Source organism: Lepidochelys kempii, chromosome 25 (assembly GCF_965140265.1).
Source record: "Lepidochelys kempii isolate rLepKem1 chromosome 25, rLepKem1.hap2, whole genome shotgun sequence".
NCBI classification, from domain to species: Eukaryota; Metazoa; Chordata; order Testudines; family Cheloniidae; genus Lepidochelys; species Lepidochelys kempii.
In genome coordinates this window covers 11564027-11580049 of record NC_133280.1, presented here as the reverse complement: position 1 = coordinate 11580049, position 16023 = coordinate 11564027, and the positions used below count along the sequence as shown (strand labels likewise).

The following is a 16023-nucleotide window of genomic DNA, read 5'->3' as shown; positions in this document are numbered from 1 at the left end:
CCCCGGTGCCAGCTTCCCCGCAGGGCTCCTAGGGCAGGGGGGACCCCCACCCCCACCCCCACCCCCAGGAAGGGGTCAGCGGGCAGCAGCCCCTGGGGAAGCCCAGCCAGGGCAGGCAGGAGCGGGCGGGTGCCCCCAGCCCTGGCTCCCTGCCCGGCCGCTGCTGGAGTCAGGCTCAGAGCGGGCGGCAGCGGGGACTCCCGGGCGCCGGCCGCGTCCCGGTCTCAGCCGCGGCAGGAGCAGACGCCACGCGGGGCCGGCCGGACCCGGGGACTCCTGCCATTGACAGAGCCGCCGCTTCTCCGGGGGGGGGGGGGGGGGGGGGGCTGCCCGGCGACGTCCCAGCCAATGGCAGCGGGCGGAGGGCGGGGCGGCTCCTCTCATTCATAAATCTGCGAGGCCTTTAAAGGTCTGGGTGCGCGCGTGTGTGAGTAGATCTGTGTCTGCACGTGTCTGCATAGAAGGGGGGAGCGTGTTTGTCTGCATTCGTGTGTGTGTGCGCGCGGGCATATGTGTGTGCATGTCTGCGTGGGCGTGTGCATGCGGGTGTAGGTCTGCATGTGTGCGTGTGTGGGCGTGTGCATGTCTGTGTTTGTGTGTGTGCGTACGTGTGTACATGTGTGTGTGTGCACGTTTGCGTGGGCGTGTGCATGCGGGTGTAGGTCTGCATGTGTGCGTGTGTGTGTGTGCATGTTTGTGTGTGTGCGTGTGTATCTGTGTTTGTGCGTACGTGTGTACATATGTGTGTGCATGTCTGCGTGGGCGTGTGCATGCGGGTGTATGTGTTTGTCCGCAAGTGTGTGTGCGTGCATGCGTGCATATGCATGTTTGCATGTGTGTGTGTGCGTGCATATCTGTGGGGGTGTGTGCGTACGTGTGTACATGCATGTGTGTGTGTGTGCATGTTTGCGTTTGTGTGTGTGTGTGTGCATATCTGTGTGTGCGTGCGTGTGCACGTTTGCGTGGGCGTGTGCATGCGGGTGTATGTGTTTGTCCGCAAGTGTGTGTGTGCGTGCGTGCATATGCATGTTTGCATGTGTGTGCGTGTGCGTGTGTGCATATCTGTGGGGGGGTGTGCGTACGTGTGTACATGCATGTGTGTGCGTGTGCATGTTTGTCCGCCTTTGCATGTTTGTGCATGTGTGCGTGCGTATGTGCATGACTGTGCGTGTGTTTGGGATCATGTGTGCCCATGCATGGGGCTGCCTGTTGCCCTGTCCTTGGTGCAGTCACTTGCACACTTCCGACCTTATGTCGCACGCCACCAGGGCTCCTTCCATCCTCTGTTGCACCCCACAAGCTCCCTGTGTGACCCCCCCCTCCTTCCCTTCAACGTCAGGGACTCCCTGCAACTGCCCCCTCAATCGCCACCTTGTCATTTTACATCCACTTGGCGCTAGTGTGAATGGCTGGGCAAGGGGCAGTGACATGGAAACTCAAGCGTGTGTGTGTGAGAGAAAGAGAGACAGAGAGATGGTGTGCACCACAACTTTCTCAGTTCTAACCTCAGCTCCGCCACTGACCCTGGGCAAGTCCTGTCACCGTGCCTCAGTTTCCCTATCTATAAAAGATGGACTATTCCTCACTTGGGTGACCAGATAGAAAGTGTGAAAAATCGGGATGGGGGTGGGGGGTAATAGGCTCCTATATTTAAAAAAAAGCACTGAATGTCGGGACTGTACCTATAAAATCGGGACATCTGGTCACCCTATTCCTCACCTCACTCGCCCCGGGGAGAGACGTGTGCATGTGAGTGTGTAGCTGTGTCCTGACATCAGTGTGTCGTGTTTACCCCTAACACACACCTGAGTGTTCTGCCTTTTTCACACCAACCACAGCTCTTCTTTGGCTTGTCGTTCCCGTACATTGTGAGGTGGAGATTTGTTTGTGTGCCCAACAGGTGGTGTGAAAATCGGTGCTTATGTTTACACGTGTGAGCGAGACACGGGAGCTGGGGTGGGGGTGGGGGGAGCCTGAGAAGAGAAACTCACCGAACCTAGCACAGAAACACGACACGCAAAACTGAGTTTCTTTTCAGAGACAGGCTCCGGGTCACCCTCCCTGCGCACAAGCCAGCTACACAATTCCAAGTCCCTCCCTCTAGATCCTGAGACTGCTGATGGTGCATAAACTGCCACTTAGATACCTAATACTTACCTATCCTCTCTTACCACTGATCCTGACTCCTCTGCGTTTGAAGGAGGCACTAGAGAGGAAAAGTTGTCCAGTGCTAGCCTGGGACCTCGGAGACCTGAGTTCAATTCTTCACTGACTCCCTTGGGCAAGTCACTTAATCGCTCTGTGCCTCAGTTTCCCCATCTGTTCAATGGGGATGATAGCACTGCCCTACTTCCCAGGGGGGCTATGAGGATAAATACATTAAAGATTGTGAGGTGCTCAGATACTAAGGCGACAGGGGTTATATAAATACCCTGGACAGACAGCTCTGGAGAGGGGGGGAATTGGAAACCGCCAGACCGCTTTGGAGAATCCAGATCAGCATCTGTACATCTGGTGCTGACCCCGTCTGACTCTCTGCACCTTCTGACGCACGGGCCCGACGTCTGAACCCAGGGATGCCCCTTGGCATGGTGGTCTCCGCTGTGACACATTGTGTTTTGCTGGGCCATGCGGAGCCTGTTCCTTCCCAGCAGCAGGAGATGAGCTTCCAGGAGGCCTCTACTGTCCTGTGTTGACAAACATTCTTCTCCCTAATTAGCAGCAGGGAGGGAAACGAGCACAAATATTCCTGGGCTGACCTGACCAGTTTTTTAAGCGCCTAATAGCAGCCCGTGAGTCACAGCTTGTCACCGGGGATATTTCTGCACCATCTGAGACAGAATTATGAGGTCCTGGAGCAGGTCCTGGAATACCGGTACTGCCGGCAGAGTGCAGCCTTGGGTATGGATGTGCTAGTCACACACACACACACACACACACTGCCGGGCATGTGACTTTGGCAACACAAACCCACCTATACGTGTGACTTGCATACGCTGATCAGGTGACTCACGCATACACACGTAGGTACTCACGCACAGACACACACACGCCCGCTGGCCCCGTGGTGCGTAGGCGTCATTTATGTGTGCACCCGCGACTGCTGACCCCTGCCACAAGGACATGCTCATGTGCACACAAACACAACCCTGGGACTGGTGCGTGCCCATGCGAGTGCTGCTCTGTTGTGCACACGGAGTTGCTGGTGGTGCGGCCTCTCATGGTAATTACCACCGGCTGCTGCCTCCATGAAACAACCCCCGTCCAAAAGTCAGTGTGGCAAACCCTGGAGTTCAAGCCGGGTCTTGATGCACCAAACCCAGCAGCGAGTGCTGGGGGATACGGGAAGTCTACAGCCTTGTCCCTCCCAGCTGCAGCTGTCTTTAAACAGGCTTTATCCCGAGCCAGCCCCCCAGCCCGTAGAGCAACTGCAAAGCCAGCACTGGCCCTGGCTGTGGCCGTGGAGTCCCAGGGCTCGTTCAGCAGGCTCTGGACCCTTTCTGATCCTGGGCACTATTAAGAGATATTGGCCCAAGCGGTGGAGGCTGGTTTCAGCTTCACACCATGCAATATGTAACCTCCACTGATCAGCAGTGACCTTGACCTTGACTCAGGCCACGTCTCCCTGTTGAGTCTGAGCAGCTGGATTGTGGCTTTTGGTGCATCTGGCTTCACTTTGTCTTTTAAAACAGCGGGCTCCCTGCAGTGCCCATTGCAGCCAATGGACATCTTTTCTCTGGCTTGGGATCCAATCCCTAGGGCTGGCGACAGGTCCTGATTGCCAGCCCCAGGGGACTGAAGGCCTCTGTCCAGCAGCAAGAGACGCTTTCCCAGTGCTGCCCTCTGTTGATGGGCCTTGCCCTGACATGCAGGGGAGAGGAAAGAGCGTCTAGGAAGCCCATGCAGGGCTTGATTTCTCAGCTGAGGCTGCCAGCTGGGGTGTCAGCCGCAGTGGGATTCATTGGTGATCCAGGCAGCTGTTCCCTAGGCTCTGCTAGCGGGATGGGAGCAGCCTTGGTCACTACCAACGAGGGCTTGATTGGAAGGGGTGACCCGCCCCATCACCTTCCCAGCCCTATAGAGGGTCACTTTCCTCTCCTGCTCCCTACCCCTACTGTGGTCGCTGTCCGCTGTTCGGATATAGATATTCAGGCCTGTCTGTAAAGGCCAAACTCTAAGAATTTAGGTGTATTCCTGTCACTTAGCTGGTTCTAGAGGTATAAAAGAGAGAATCAAAATCACTGTCTGACTGTATAAGGCCTTTTCTCACTGTGACAGTCTGAGGCCCTGTTCTTAGGCTAAGGACTTTGGCTAAACAGCAGAGGCAGCCGTAAGCTGGGAAGCGACCGGTCAGATCCTCACATTCCAAACTAGTCTCATTGAAATAAGGTGCAATTGGGCTGTGAGGAACACAATCCTGTCCTGATAACGCCCATCGCCTCCAGAGAAAGGGAAGTCCCTCGAAAATGTAACAGGAAACTTAGTTTGATAGCATCCTGTCTGGCAAGAACTCACTTATCAATAGCTGGGATGTGAAATCCCCATTTCTGTGATGTTCCATCATTGTAGTCCCCATTTCCCTACTGTTTGTCTGTACAATCTCTGTCTGGTTCTGTGATTGTTTCTGTCTGCTGTATAATTAATTTTGCTGGGTGTAAACTAATTAAGGTGGTGGGATATAATTGGTTAAATAATCATGTTACAACATGTTAGGATTGGTTAGTTAAATTTCAGTAAAATAGTTAAGGTATACCTAAGCAGAACTCAAGTTTTACTGTATAGTCTGCAGTCAATCAGGAAGTAAGGTGGGGGAATTGGAATCATGTTTTGCTAATGGGGAGAACGGGGACACAGGTGTAAGGCTCTGTGGTGTCAGAGCTGGGAAGGGGGACACTAAGGAAGGAAACTGGAATCATGCTTGCTGGAAGTTCACCCGAATAAACATTGAATTGTTTGCACCTTTGGACTTCGGGTATTGTTGCTCTCTGTTCATGCGAGAAGGACCAGGGAAGGAAGCGGGTGAAGGAATAAGCCCCCTAACATCTTAATGCCGTGACTTGGATACATCGCATCGGATAGGTGAGTGGCAGCCTGTAAGTCCCCCTCCTCAACAGTCCATGCAGCTGCTTGGAGGGGGTATCACGAACTCTCGTGATGGTAGTTGTGGGTTCTGGCAAGCCAGGGTAAAGGATTTTTTGGATAAATGGATAAGGAAGAAACAGGGCCCATACCAGGTGCAGGGGGTCAATCTGGGATGAGATTAAAAAGGAAATGGAGGAAGTGTTAGGGGACCCAGAGGGATGGGGGTGGCTGAGGAGCCCACCCTCCTTGGTATATGGGTAGTGGAAGAAAGTCCCTGCCCATGGGGCCTGGATGCCTTCCGGGGAAAGGAGGCACTTCAGCCCGCTTGTGAGAGGTTTGAAGTAAGGGCAGCATTACGGGAAGCTGCCAGGAATCTTTCAAGTTTGGTGCTGCTTCAGCCAGGGCTGCTGAAGGGCTGTAAATTAGTTAGGGGTGGTTAAAGATGATTTGGCACAACAGGGTTTAAAGTCAAAAGCCGAGTTAACAGACGATCTTTAGAGACAGGAGCTGGGACTTTGTCCTGTGGGAGTGGAGAGAAAGAAGTTTCAAAGTGCAGAATGGCAGGGTTTGCAGGAGCAGGTAACAACCCGCACTCTTCTCCCAGAGCCAGACCTGGGGCTAAGGGTTCCCAACCATTTCAACCCAGGGAGCCTGCTCTTGGCTCAGAGCTAGCTATGTCCTTTCCTTCTTTTCCTTCTTCTTTTTCTCAGTTTACTTAATTTGCTGCTGGTAGCCTCTACTTTAAACTGACCTGACCGGCTTAGTTGGTTTCTTTCCACCTCTTTCCCCACCTCTCCCCCTGCCTTTCCACACTTTTTTGTTTTTCTGAAGTTTTAATGGAGGGTACTTTGGATACTTATGTGAAATGTTTCAGGTTATTTTGGACAAAGTATGAGGGAGGTCTGCTGTATTCCACTGGAATTTTTGGAGTAAAAGATCCATGGGAATCCATGGAGACAAATGTTTTACTGCCTCTTTGAACAGTCTCAGGGTGAAGGCAGCTGTGTGACAATAATTGTACTTCGTGGCTAAGTTGTTACAGCCAAATTGCACGACCTTAAAGAACTAAATGTAGGAGTAAGTGATTTAAAGAAGTGAGTGAAAAGTTACAAATCGCTTTTGCAAAAATTGATAATACAGGGTTTGGAGGAAAGTAAACATTTGGGAGTTGTGGACATGGTGAAAGGTAACTGTTGTGAAGATGTTAAAGAGTAACAGTTGTGTTGTTACAAGAAGGAAGTTTTTCTTTAATGATAAAACCCAGTTCTATAAATGTAACTGTATGTGCAACTCTGTGCAGTCACATTGGATGGAAGCTTGGTAATTAAATTATCCAAGGGGGTCAGGTAGAGTGGCTACTACCACCACTAGGCTTCTGTCCCCAGAAGCCTTTACAGCTGTTCTGAGGGAAAATGGGCCCTTTTCCCACAGAAATGGTCTAAAGGGACTGCTGCCGGCAGCAGGTGGAGAGAGAATCTGAGCAAAATTATTTGACTATTGGGTAATGTAATCAAAATCACTAAAGGAATGTAAGGGGTTTCTATTGGAACGTAACTTGGCTGCCCCTGGTTGTGTCTAGTTGTACAAGATGGGAGTGTAATCGGGTATAGTTGTGTAAAAGAGTAATTCCACTACAAGAAATGTTAGGCAAAAGAGAATTTTGTGTGTCCATAGGAAAAAGAAAGGGAAAAGGGGAGGAATGATGGGAACACTAAGCCTTGGGGTGACTCTAGGGGATCGGACTGTCGCTTTGGTGGGGGGGCATAAAAACTCTGTGGGCATGGGGGAGGCAGTTACACCTTGTGTAAAATTAATATGGCTAATATAATGTTATGAAGGTTAAACTATGGAAGGAATGTGCATTTTCCCAGGACATGTGCAGTGTATATTGGAGAAGGGCTAAAAAAAAAAAAAAAAATGCAAACAAAACATGGTACTTAATTAAAATCCTATTAGGCTCCAAAAGGAGTCACAATAGGTTGTCCTTTCTTTTTCAGATCTCTGTGTGTTCTGGAGCAAGAGATGAAAGTGGAAAGTAATCAGAACTCTGGTGGAAGTGGAATGTTTCCCTTTTAAGACAGTCTCTGAGCTGCTAATAGCTTTGGATCCAAAAGCAAGCTAGAAAACCTCTGTGTAAATGCAAATTACCTAGCTGATGGGCACAAAGGAGCTGCAAATAATGAATACATCTGGTCAGCAAACAAGCTACTAGAAGACTCAGATTATGGCCTTCCAGGAAAGGGAGGTGAAAAAAACAAGTCAAGCTTGAAAATAAGGGGAACAGGTTAACCCTAAGGGGTGTGTGTGTGTACAGCTAAAATCTAAAGCTGTCTCTTAGCTATTACCTGAGAATAAACTTAATGCTTGGTACAGCAGAGAAACTATTGCAAACCTGGTCAGTTGTACAAGAGGGGAAACTGAGGTACACCACCTCATGAATTTCATAAATGACCAGTGAGTGGGGTAATTCACTAGCCTGACTATAGAACAAAATAAGGACAGCCTGGAGGTAATTCTTCTGTTTTTCCTGCAATTAGCAAGGAAATCTGTGAAAGGAAGTGGTATTATTATTAAGCAATAATCTGTCCCCACTAGGGGGTGGTGGAAATTGTTTCTTTTGTTTTTCAGACACTCTACAAGCAAGCTGGCGCCAGTGGAAAAATAACCGAGAATACCACAGATCTATGTTTTGTGTTGTTTGTCTGTGGTGTTTGTCTTGTTGCTAGCATTGTTGTGTTTTAATGAACAAAAACCTCATGACATGAGTGGGGGATGGCTTCAAAAGGCTGACCTTGGGGGGAAGATGTGTATGGGAATGCAAAATGCTCAGCTAGGAGGCCAGCACCTGTGTAATAGCTACCATCGTACCTGGAAATGGAACAGCATCTAAGGTGGTCCCCACAAGCCCTATGGAAATAATGAGAAGGGGAGGAGCTCACTGGGAATCAATGGAGGGGTGTGCAAAATGGTGTAAATCAAGAGAAGATGTTTGGATGTGCCCCTCTCCTATGACTATGGAGGAGCAGGATCAATGATCTATGCAAGGGGTGGACAACTGGGTGTACTGTGTATAAGGTGTTTTGCTGGGAATGTACATCTTACTGGGGGCACAATTACACCAGCCCACTTTGTATGGTTAACTGTACTTGTGTTACGTTGCATATGGAGATAACCTATAAGTAATGTAGTAAGCCCTCCCCACCCTGCAGTGTACTAGACAACCCGGACCCAACCTTCTCGGGCCCTCTCGAATGGGAAGTCCGGAAGACTAATTGGAATAGGTGTGGTATGCCCGGACGAGAGAAGGTGCAGGGCACTAGACTACCCAAGGGGCAGTGGGACAAATGGAATATCGACACCTTCCACCTTGAGGCCTGGCCCTGTCAGGAAATGTGTCGCCATATGTCCTATGCTTTTCCAGGGATACCTGCGCAGGAGGATCCCAAAAGAAAAAAAAGGGGTGGAGTGTTAGGATATAGATATTCAGGCCTGTCTGAAAAGGCCAAACTCTTCAGAATTTAGGTGTATTCTTGTCACTTAGCTAATTCTAGAGGTATAAAAGAGAGAATCAAAATCACTGGCTGACTGTATAAGGCCTTTTCTCACTGTGACAGTCTGAGGCCCTGTTCTTAGGCTAAGGACTTTGGCTAAACAGCAGAGGCAGCCGTAAGCTGGGAAGCGACCGGTCAGATCCTCACATTCCAAACTAGTCCCATTGAAATAAGGTGCAATTGGGCTGTGAGGAATACAGTCCTGTCCTGATAACGCCCATCGCCTCCAGAGAAAGGGAAGTCCCTCGAAAATGTAACAGGAAACTTAGTTTGATAGCATCCTGTCTGGCAAAAGAACTCACTTATCAATAGCTGGGATGTGAAATCCCCATTTCTGTGATGTTCCATCATTGTAGTCCCCATTTCCCTACTGTTTGTCTGTACAATCTCTGTCTGTCTGGTTCTGTGATTGTTTCTGTCTGCTGTATGATTAATTTTGCTGGGGGTAAACTAATTAAGAAAAATTGGAAAACGTCCAGCGGAGGGCAACAAAAGTGATAAGCGGACTGGAACACATGATTTATGAGGAGCGGCTGAGGGAACTGGGATTGTTTAGCCTGCGGAAGAGAAGACTGAGGGGGGATTTGATAGCTGCTTTCAACTACCTGAAAGGGGGTTCCAAAGAGGATGGATCTAGACTGTTCTCAGTGGTAGCAGATGACAGAACGAGGAGTAATGGTCTCAAGTTGCAGTGTGGGAGGTTTAGGTTGGATATTAGGAAAAACTTTTTCACTGGGAGGGCGGTGAAGCACTGGAATGGGTTCCCTAGGGAGGTGGTGGAATCTCCTTCCTTAGAAGTTTTTAAGGTCAGGCTTGACAAAGCCCTGGCTGGGATGATTTAGTTGGGGACTGGTCCTGCTTTGAGGAGGGAGTTGGACTAGGGGACCTTCTGAGGTCCCTTCTAGCCCTGATATTCTATGATTCTAAGGTGGTGGGATATAATTGATTAAATAATCATGTTACAATATGTTAGGATTGGTTAGTTAAATTTCAGGAAAATGGTTGGTTAAGGTATAGCTAAGCAGAACTCAAGTTTTACTATATAGTCTGCAATCAATCAGGAAGTAAGGCGGGGAATGGGAACAGGGAATGGGAGTGGGGAAATTGGAATCATGTTTTGCTAAGGGGGGAATGGGAACAGGGATACAGGTAAGGCTCTGTGGTGTCAGAGCTGGAAAGGAGGACACTAAGGAAGGAAACTGGAATCATGCTTCCTGGAAATTCACCCCCATAAACATTGAATTGTTTGCACCTTTGGACTTTGGGTATTGTTGCTCTCTCTTCATGCGAGAATGACCAGGGAAGTAAGCGGGTGAAGGAATAAGCCCCTAACAGCCGTCTGCCCCCTTCTGTCCAACCGTGGCTTTCGGAGGAGCAGGACAGGGCAGTGAAAAGGGAATGCCAGCACCCTGTGCAGCCTGGCAGCGGGAACCCTCGTGATGGTGAAATGCTGGAGGAGCCCGTGCAATGCCCCTGGGTGCAGCAAATGGGTTGAACAGTGACACCCTGAAATGCAAAACGGTGACCAGGCTAGAAACAGACAAAGAACCAACCATGCGGCACTGGGAATGGACCTCCGTGGGAACCCGCCAGGGCTCCCTGCCCTCCTGATTCCCTACAACAGGTATGATTCTTACCCTAGCTCACCGGCTGACCTCTAAAACAGCAGCCAGAGGATCACAGGCTGCTCCTGAGTACCCGGAATAGGCCTCTTGTCAGCAAACCAGAGCACCCAGGTGAAGTGGGCAGGAAGAGAGTGGGAGAAACTTATTGATCCAGACTGGGGAACTGGCTTCTTGGAGCCTGGGGGCAGGAGAGGAGGGGAAGAAAGATCGACAGATGGGACTAAACTAAGACCCCCAGATCTTGCCACCCCGGATCTTTGGGGCTCAGATCCTCAGGCGAGTGGGGATGGACAGCTAGACAGACAGGATCAGGAGCCAAGCTCTGCAGCCTGTGTCCATCTCTAAGTCAGACAGACCAACTGATCTCGTTGTATCTTTTATGTTATCGCTGGAGATTAAAGGGTCCAAGGTTTGGTTTCCTGTTGGGGCAATAACTCTCCTATAAACTCTCCCTGCTGAGGAGCATTCATCTCCCTCCCTCCTGAGTCGGGCGGTCAGGTAGAAAGGGTGAAAAATTGGGACATTTGTTTTTTTTCTGGGAGAAGGGAAAGTTGCCTATATAAGACAAAGTCCATAATATCAGGACGGTCCCTATAATATGTGGATGTCGGGTCACCCTTATCCCAAGGGACCCAGTACAGCTTTTCTGGCGGGTGCCACGCTGGGGGCTGGGAGGGAGAGGGCAGGGGCCGGGTGAGTTAGGGGCCTGGATCCGGATGATGCAGAAGGTGCTGGGACCTGACATCTCTAGTGATTTTCCCCATGCTAGGGTTTGATGGATCGGTTTCCTTGGCTAAGGAAGGCTCTGGGTCACCAAACAAGAGCGGCTTACCCGTTGCCCGCTGGACAGCAGCTGCAGACGTGGTGTCTATTGCTGGCCCAAAGGAAGATGCTCAACTGGGCTGGGTGGCTCAATGCTCTCCGGGCAGCTTTGGAAACAGAGATTGATTTCCTCCCACCCCAAAATTATCTCTGTGCCAGCCAGGGATTCCTTGCAGCTCTGCTCACCTGCCTGCAATCAGTGTCACCTGCGGCTTCTAGGAGGCCTTCTGAGGGCGCCACCCACTAGCCCCCAGGCTCACCTGCCCACATGAGCATCCTGGGGGTGGGATCAGTGTCCGCCACCCAGCCTTGGGGCCCCACCCCCTGCAGTGTCACTCTGCGCTGGTGTCAGCCATCTGCAGTCTGAGCTGCCTGCAACGGGTGACACCAATATACCCCTCGCTGCACCTGCCTGCTACTGAACTGCCCCCTACTGCACATCGGGTCACCCCCACTGCAAGCTGCCTCCCCCTGCACTCTTTGTAATCAGCATCCCCAGTGTCCCCAGAACTGGCTGCTCAGGGAGACTGAGGTGTCAGGACCCCCCTGCTATGAGCCACCACCAGGACTTGGATGGGCCCCATTGCTGGCTGCAACTCAGGGGCCATCCCCCGAACCCGAAGCCCTGTCGGGTTGGGTTTCCAGACCTGGCAGTTTAACAAGAATTCCAGCCCCGTAAATCTCTCTGCAGCTGTGTCCCCCGTCCCCCATTATATAATGGTTATAAAGGCTAATCTGATCTCTGTGCAGTGCCCAGGCCTTTGCGATCGGACCGGAGTGACCAAACCATGGCTGCCTGGCAGGGGATTGGTCATAAGGTGTGCGTCCTCTTCCCCAAAAAGTGTAACTGGCTTCCACAGAGTCACTCCAGATTTGCACTGGTGTAAAACGCTCAGGGAGAGCAGTCCCCTCTGGCCATCCCTGCCGTTGATGTGACTCCCAGCGTGGGTGGGTGTTGTGTTTTCACAGCCACACCCTGCTGGGTGTTATTCGATAGGTGCCTATGCAGATGCGGAAGCCCATTGCTGATTACTGTTTCTTGCCAATTAGCAAGGAGGCAAACAAGCCCTAATGAAGCTAGGCCACGGGCTCCCATGATGCACCGTAGCCAGCTGGCTGATGGGTGATGCTCGTTCTAGTTCTGCCAACAGCAGCCTGCTCGAAAGGGGTCCTCAGTAGATTTAAGGGTCTTTCGCTAAAGTGCTTCCCTCTGCTGTTCGGGGACATCTCTGTGTGTGAGAAATGGGAGGGGTGCAAAATTCTGGGGTTACTGTGGTCAGAGCAGTGGGCTGGGAGTCAGGACTCCTGGGTTCTGCTCTGAGCTCTTGGAGGGGAGAGGGGTCTAGTGGTTAGAGCAGGGCGGAGGCTGCGCGTTGGGATTCCTAGTTTTTATTCCTAGCTCTGGGAGGGGAGCATGACCATGAATTAACCCCATCTACCTTGGGACAGAAATGCCCCAAGACGTTGGAAGAGCTGTCAAACCGTGTTCTTTAGGACATAATCTGGTCTGTAACTACAAGACCACAGGCTGAGCCCTAAGGTGGGGGGCAGGTTATCTCACATCTGCCTCTTGCATCATTTCTTGCACCTTCCTCTACTGCATCCGGTACTGGCCCCCGTGGCAGGCAGGAGGGTGGACTAGAAGGACCTCGGGTCTGATCCAGTCTGGCAAAGCTGATGGTAGGACATCGGGCGGGGGGGTTGTGTAACCATTAGCCCTTCCCACCCTCCAGCAGGGTAGGTGCTGGCATGCCCCTCTTTCAGCTCCCCAGGGCAGTCCCTGGAGCAGACAGCAGCTCTTGTGTCACTGGAGGTGATGCTGACTCAGCTGAGGAGTGATCCTAATGAGCAAGAGGCCTCACCCCAAGCAGGTGGCATGCAGCGTTCCTGATCCTCTGTCTGCACCGCGGTGGCATTTTCGAGGCTTGCCTTGGCAGGAGTTTATTTGCAGGGAGGATTCTGGTGTCACCCAGGTGGATTGTTCCCCTAGAAATGGCTGGCTCAGAGGAGAGGCCTGTGGAAACCAAGCAGAGAGTGTGGGTGACTGGTCAGAACAGGGGAGCAGGGCAACAGGACTCCTCCTGGGTGCTGTTACTGGCTCGGGGAGAGGAGCGTTGTCTAATGGTTAGAGCAGTGAGGCTGGGAGTCCAGACTCCTGGGTTCTGTCCCTGGATCTGGGAGGGGCATGTAGTCTAATGGGTAGAGCAGTGGGGCTGGGAGTCAGGATTCCTGGAATCTATTCCCAGCTCTGCCAGTGACTCACTAAGCCAGTATGGGCAGGTCGTTTCCCTGTGCCTCAGTTTCCCCATCTGTAAAATGTCTGATAGCTCTGACCTACATCACCAGGAGTTATGATAGTGTAGTATTTGGCTCTCAGAGCTGAGTCAGCTTCATCATCCCTCATTTTTCAGACAGGGAAACTGAGGCCCAAAGAGGGGAAGCAGCTCGCTCAGGGACAGACAGCAAGTTAGTGGCAGAACCCAAAACAAAACCCAGAGCACTCGATTTTCAGCCCGGTGTGCTATGGACTACGCTGCCTCCTCAAGGGTTTGCAAAGTGCTTGGAGATCCTCAAGGCCGATTAAAGCCGATGGGAGTCTGTGGCCCTGGGTAGAGGGAGAGGGTGTGTGCGCCCTCTGCTGGAACAGGGGTAAACTTCCAGCTCTAGATTTAAATACCGGCTTGATATGAGGCCTTGGCAATGCAGAGAGGCGGTGAAGCAGAGGATGGGAAGGGAGAGAAGCAGGGGCTGCCAAGGAGCAGGCTACATGAGCAGAGGGGGCTGGAAGTGGAGGATTTTACAAGCCAGGGGCCCACTCCTGCCCTCTTCCCTTCTCGCTAATGGAACTACAACCCCGGATTTGAACCGAAGCGACCTGCCGAGGGTGCCCGGCGCGACCGCGGGCCGGCCGGGGAGGGTGAGAGCGAAACGAATCAGAGGAGGAGCAGCCCGGGCCGAGGAGGAGGGCGGCTGAGGGGGAGAGGGCAGGATAGCAAGCAGGAACCGTGACTGCCCTGCGAGCAGCACCAGCCATGCCAGGAGCTCTCAAAGCCCCAGGAGGACACAGGGGCAGAGGAGGGCAGGCAGCAGCAGCTGCCATGGGAGAGGGTCACAGGCAGTGCCCTGCGCTCCCAGCGCAGGCCACCAGAGGGCGCCAAAGGGCGGCCCCCGACCCTGCACTGCATCCCGGGAGTTGGAGTCTCCAGCGCCGGAGACAGCCCCGCCTGGTCTGTGCCGCGGCGCGGTGCACGCCGGGACATGTAGTTCCGCGGTGCCCGGGGGTGGGGTCGGGCGGTGAACTACAGCCCCCGGCGGGCGGTGCGGCCTGCGCGTGCGCGGTGGAGCCGGCGGCGAGGAGTGGAGGGACGGAGGGAGGGATGGTGGCCTAGCGTGGCCCGGGGCATGTGGCGGGTGCTGAGGCTGCGGGCGGCGCTGCTGGGCCGGGGCCCGGGCTGGCTGCGGGGCCCAGGTAACGGCGGGTCCACACGGAGCGGGGGGGCCGAACCCCCCCGCGCCCCCTCCCCCCCCAACGGGCACGGGGCCGGGGGGGGAGCTGAACCCCCCGCGCCCCCTCCCCCCCCAACGGGCCCGGGGCCGGGGGGGGGAGCCGAACCCCCCGCGCCCCCTCCCCCGCTAACGGGCCCGGGGCCGGGGGGGGGGAGCCGAACCCCCTGCGCCCCCTCCCCCCCCAACGGGCACGGGGCCGGAGGGGGGAGCCGAACCCCCTGCGCCCCCTCCCCCCCCAACGGGCACGGGGCCGGGGGGGGGAGCCGAACCCCCCGCGCCCCCTCCCCCCCCAACGGGCACGGGGCCGGGGGGGGAGCTGAACCCCCCGCGCCCCCTCCCCCCCCAACGGGCACGGGGCCGGGGGGGGAGCTGAACCCCCCGCGCCCCCTCCCCCCCCCAACGGGCACGGGGCCGGGGGGGGAGCTGAACCCCCCGCGCCCCCTCCCCCCCCAACGGGCACGGGGCCGGGGGGGGAGCTGAACCCCCCGCGCCCCCTCCCCCCCCAACGGGCACGGGGCCGGGGGGGGAGCTGAACCCCCCGCGCCCCCTCCCCCCCCAACGGGCACGGGGCCGGGGGGGGAGCTGAACCCCCCGCGCCCCCTCCCCCCCCAACGGGCACGGGGCCGGGGGGGAGAGCTGAACCCCCCGCGCCCCCTCCCCCCCCAACGGGCACGGGGCCGGGGGGGGGAGCTGAACCCCCCGCGCCCCCTCCCCCCCAACGGGCACGGGCCGGGGGGGGGAGCTGAACCCCCGCGCCCCCTCCCCCCCAACGGGCACGGGCCGGGGGGGGGAGCTGAACCCCCCGCGCCTCCTCCCCCGCTAACGGGCACGGGGCCGGGGGGGGGAGCTGAACCCCCCGCGCCCCCTCCCCCCCAACGGGCACGGGGCCGGGGGGGGGAGCTGAACACCCCGCGCCCCCTCCCCCGCTAACGGGCACGGGGCCAGGGGGGGGCTGAGCCCCCTCCCTCCCAGCAGCGTGGTGAAGGTGTGTTCCCAAATCCCAGGTATAGAAGACAATGGGGGCCCCTGAGCCTTTCCCCGTTGCCCCTGCACAGCACCGGGGGGCGGGGGGGGAATCCCCTCGTTGATAGCCATGCTGGGGACGGGGTGTGTGATCTGCTCCTCGGGGGTCGGGCAGTTGTCAGTCTCCTTTGCACAGTCCCCATAATGGGGAAGAGGCTCCCCTTCCTCTGAAGCAGTAGGGTCCTTTGGGGAGCAGCCCGGGAGGCTGGTTCTCCACTCGGCTGCTGCAGCTGCTGTCCCGTCCCTGTGCTGCTGAGGCTTCTCGATGCCCAGTGGGGCACGTGCATGGACCAGGGGGGCCTCCATGTGCGTGTGTCCGAGCTGTGCCTCCATCCAGCCATGTTCGAAGGGGCATACAGGGAATCACTGAAATGCTGGGCGGGAAGGGACCCCCAGAGGTCATCTCGTGGGCA

The 16023-nt window shown here is 54.7% G+C and overlaps 1 protein-coding gene across 5 annotated transcripts in view; it reads left to right on the top strand.

Annotated features, from left to right (window-relative positions):
• Positions 1-5585: 5585 nt before the first annotated feature.
• Positions 5586-16023, top strand: part of POLRMT (RNA polymerase mitochondrial) — a 42406-nt gene continuing 31968 nt past the window's right edge. Inside the window, exons 1-3 of one of the 5 annotated variants that reach the window (XM_073324547.1) lie at positions 5586-5661; positions 7080-7327; positions 7711-10257. Coding sequence is in view for 2 of the 5 variants with exons in the window: in XM_073324548.1 (XP_073180649.1) it covers positions 14483-14549 (67 nt within the window). In the remaining 3 variants the exon portion in view is untranslated. Of the gene's footprint in view, positions 5662-6075; positions 6177-7079; positions 10258-14389; positions 14550-16023 lie in introns of those variants that run through there. The other 4 variants (XM_073324545.1, XM_073324546.1, XM_073324548.1 and 1 more) reach the window with 4 other exon arrangements.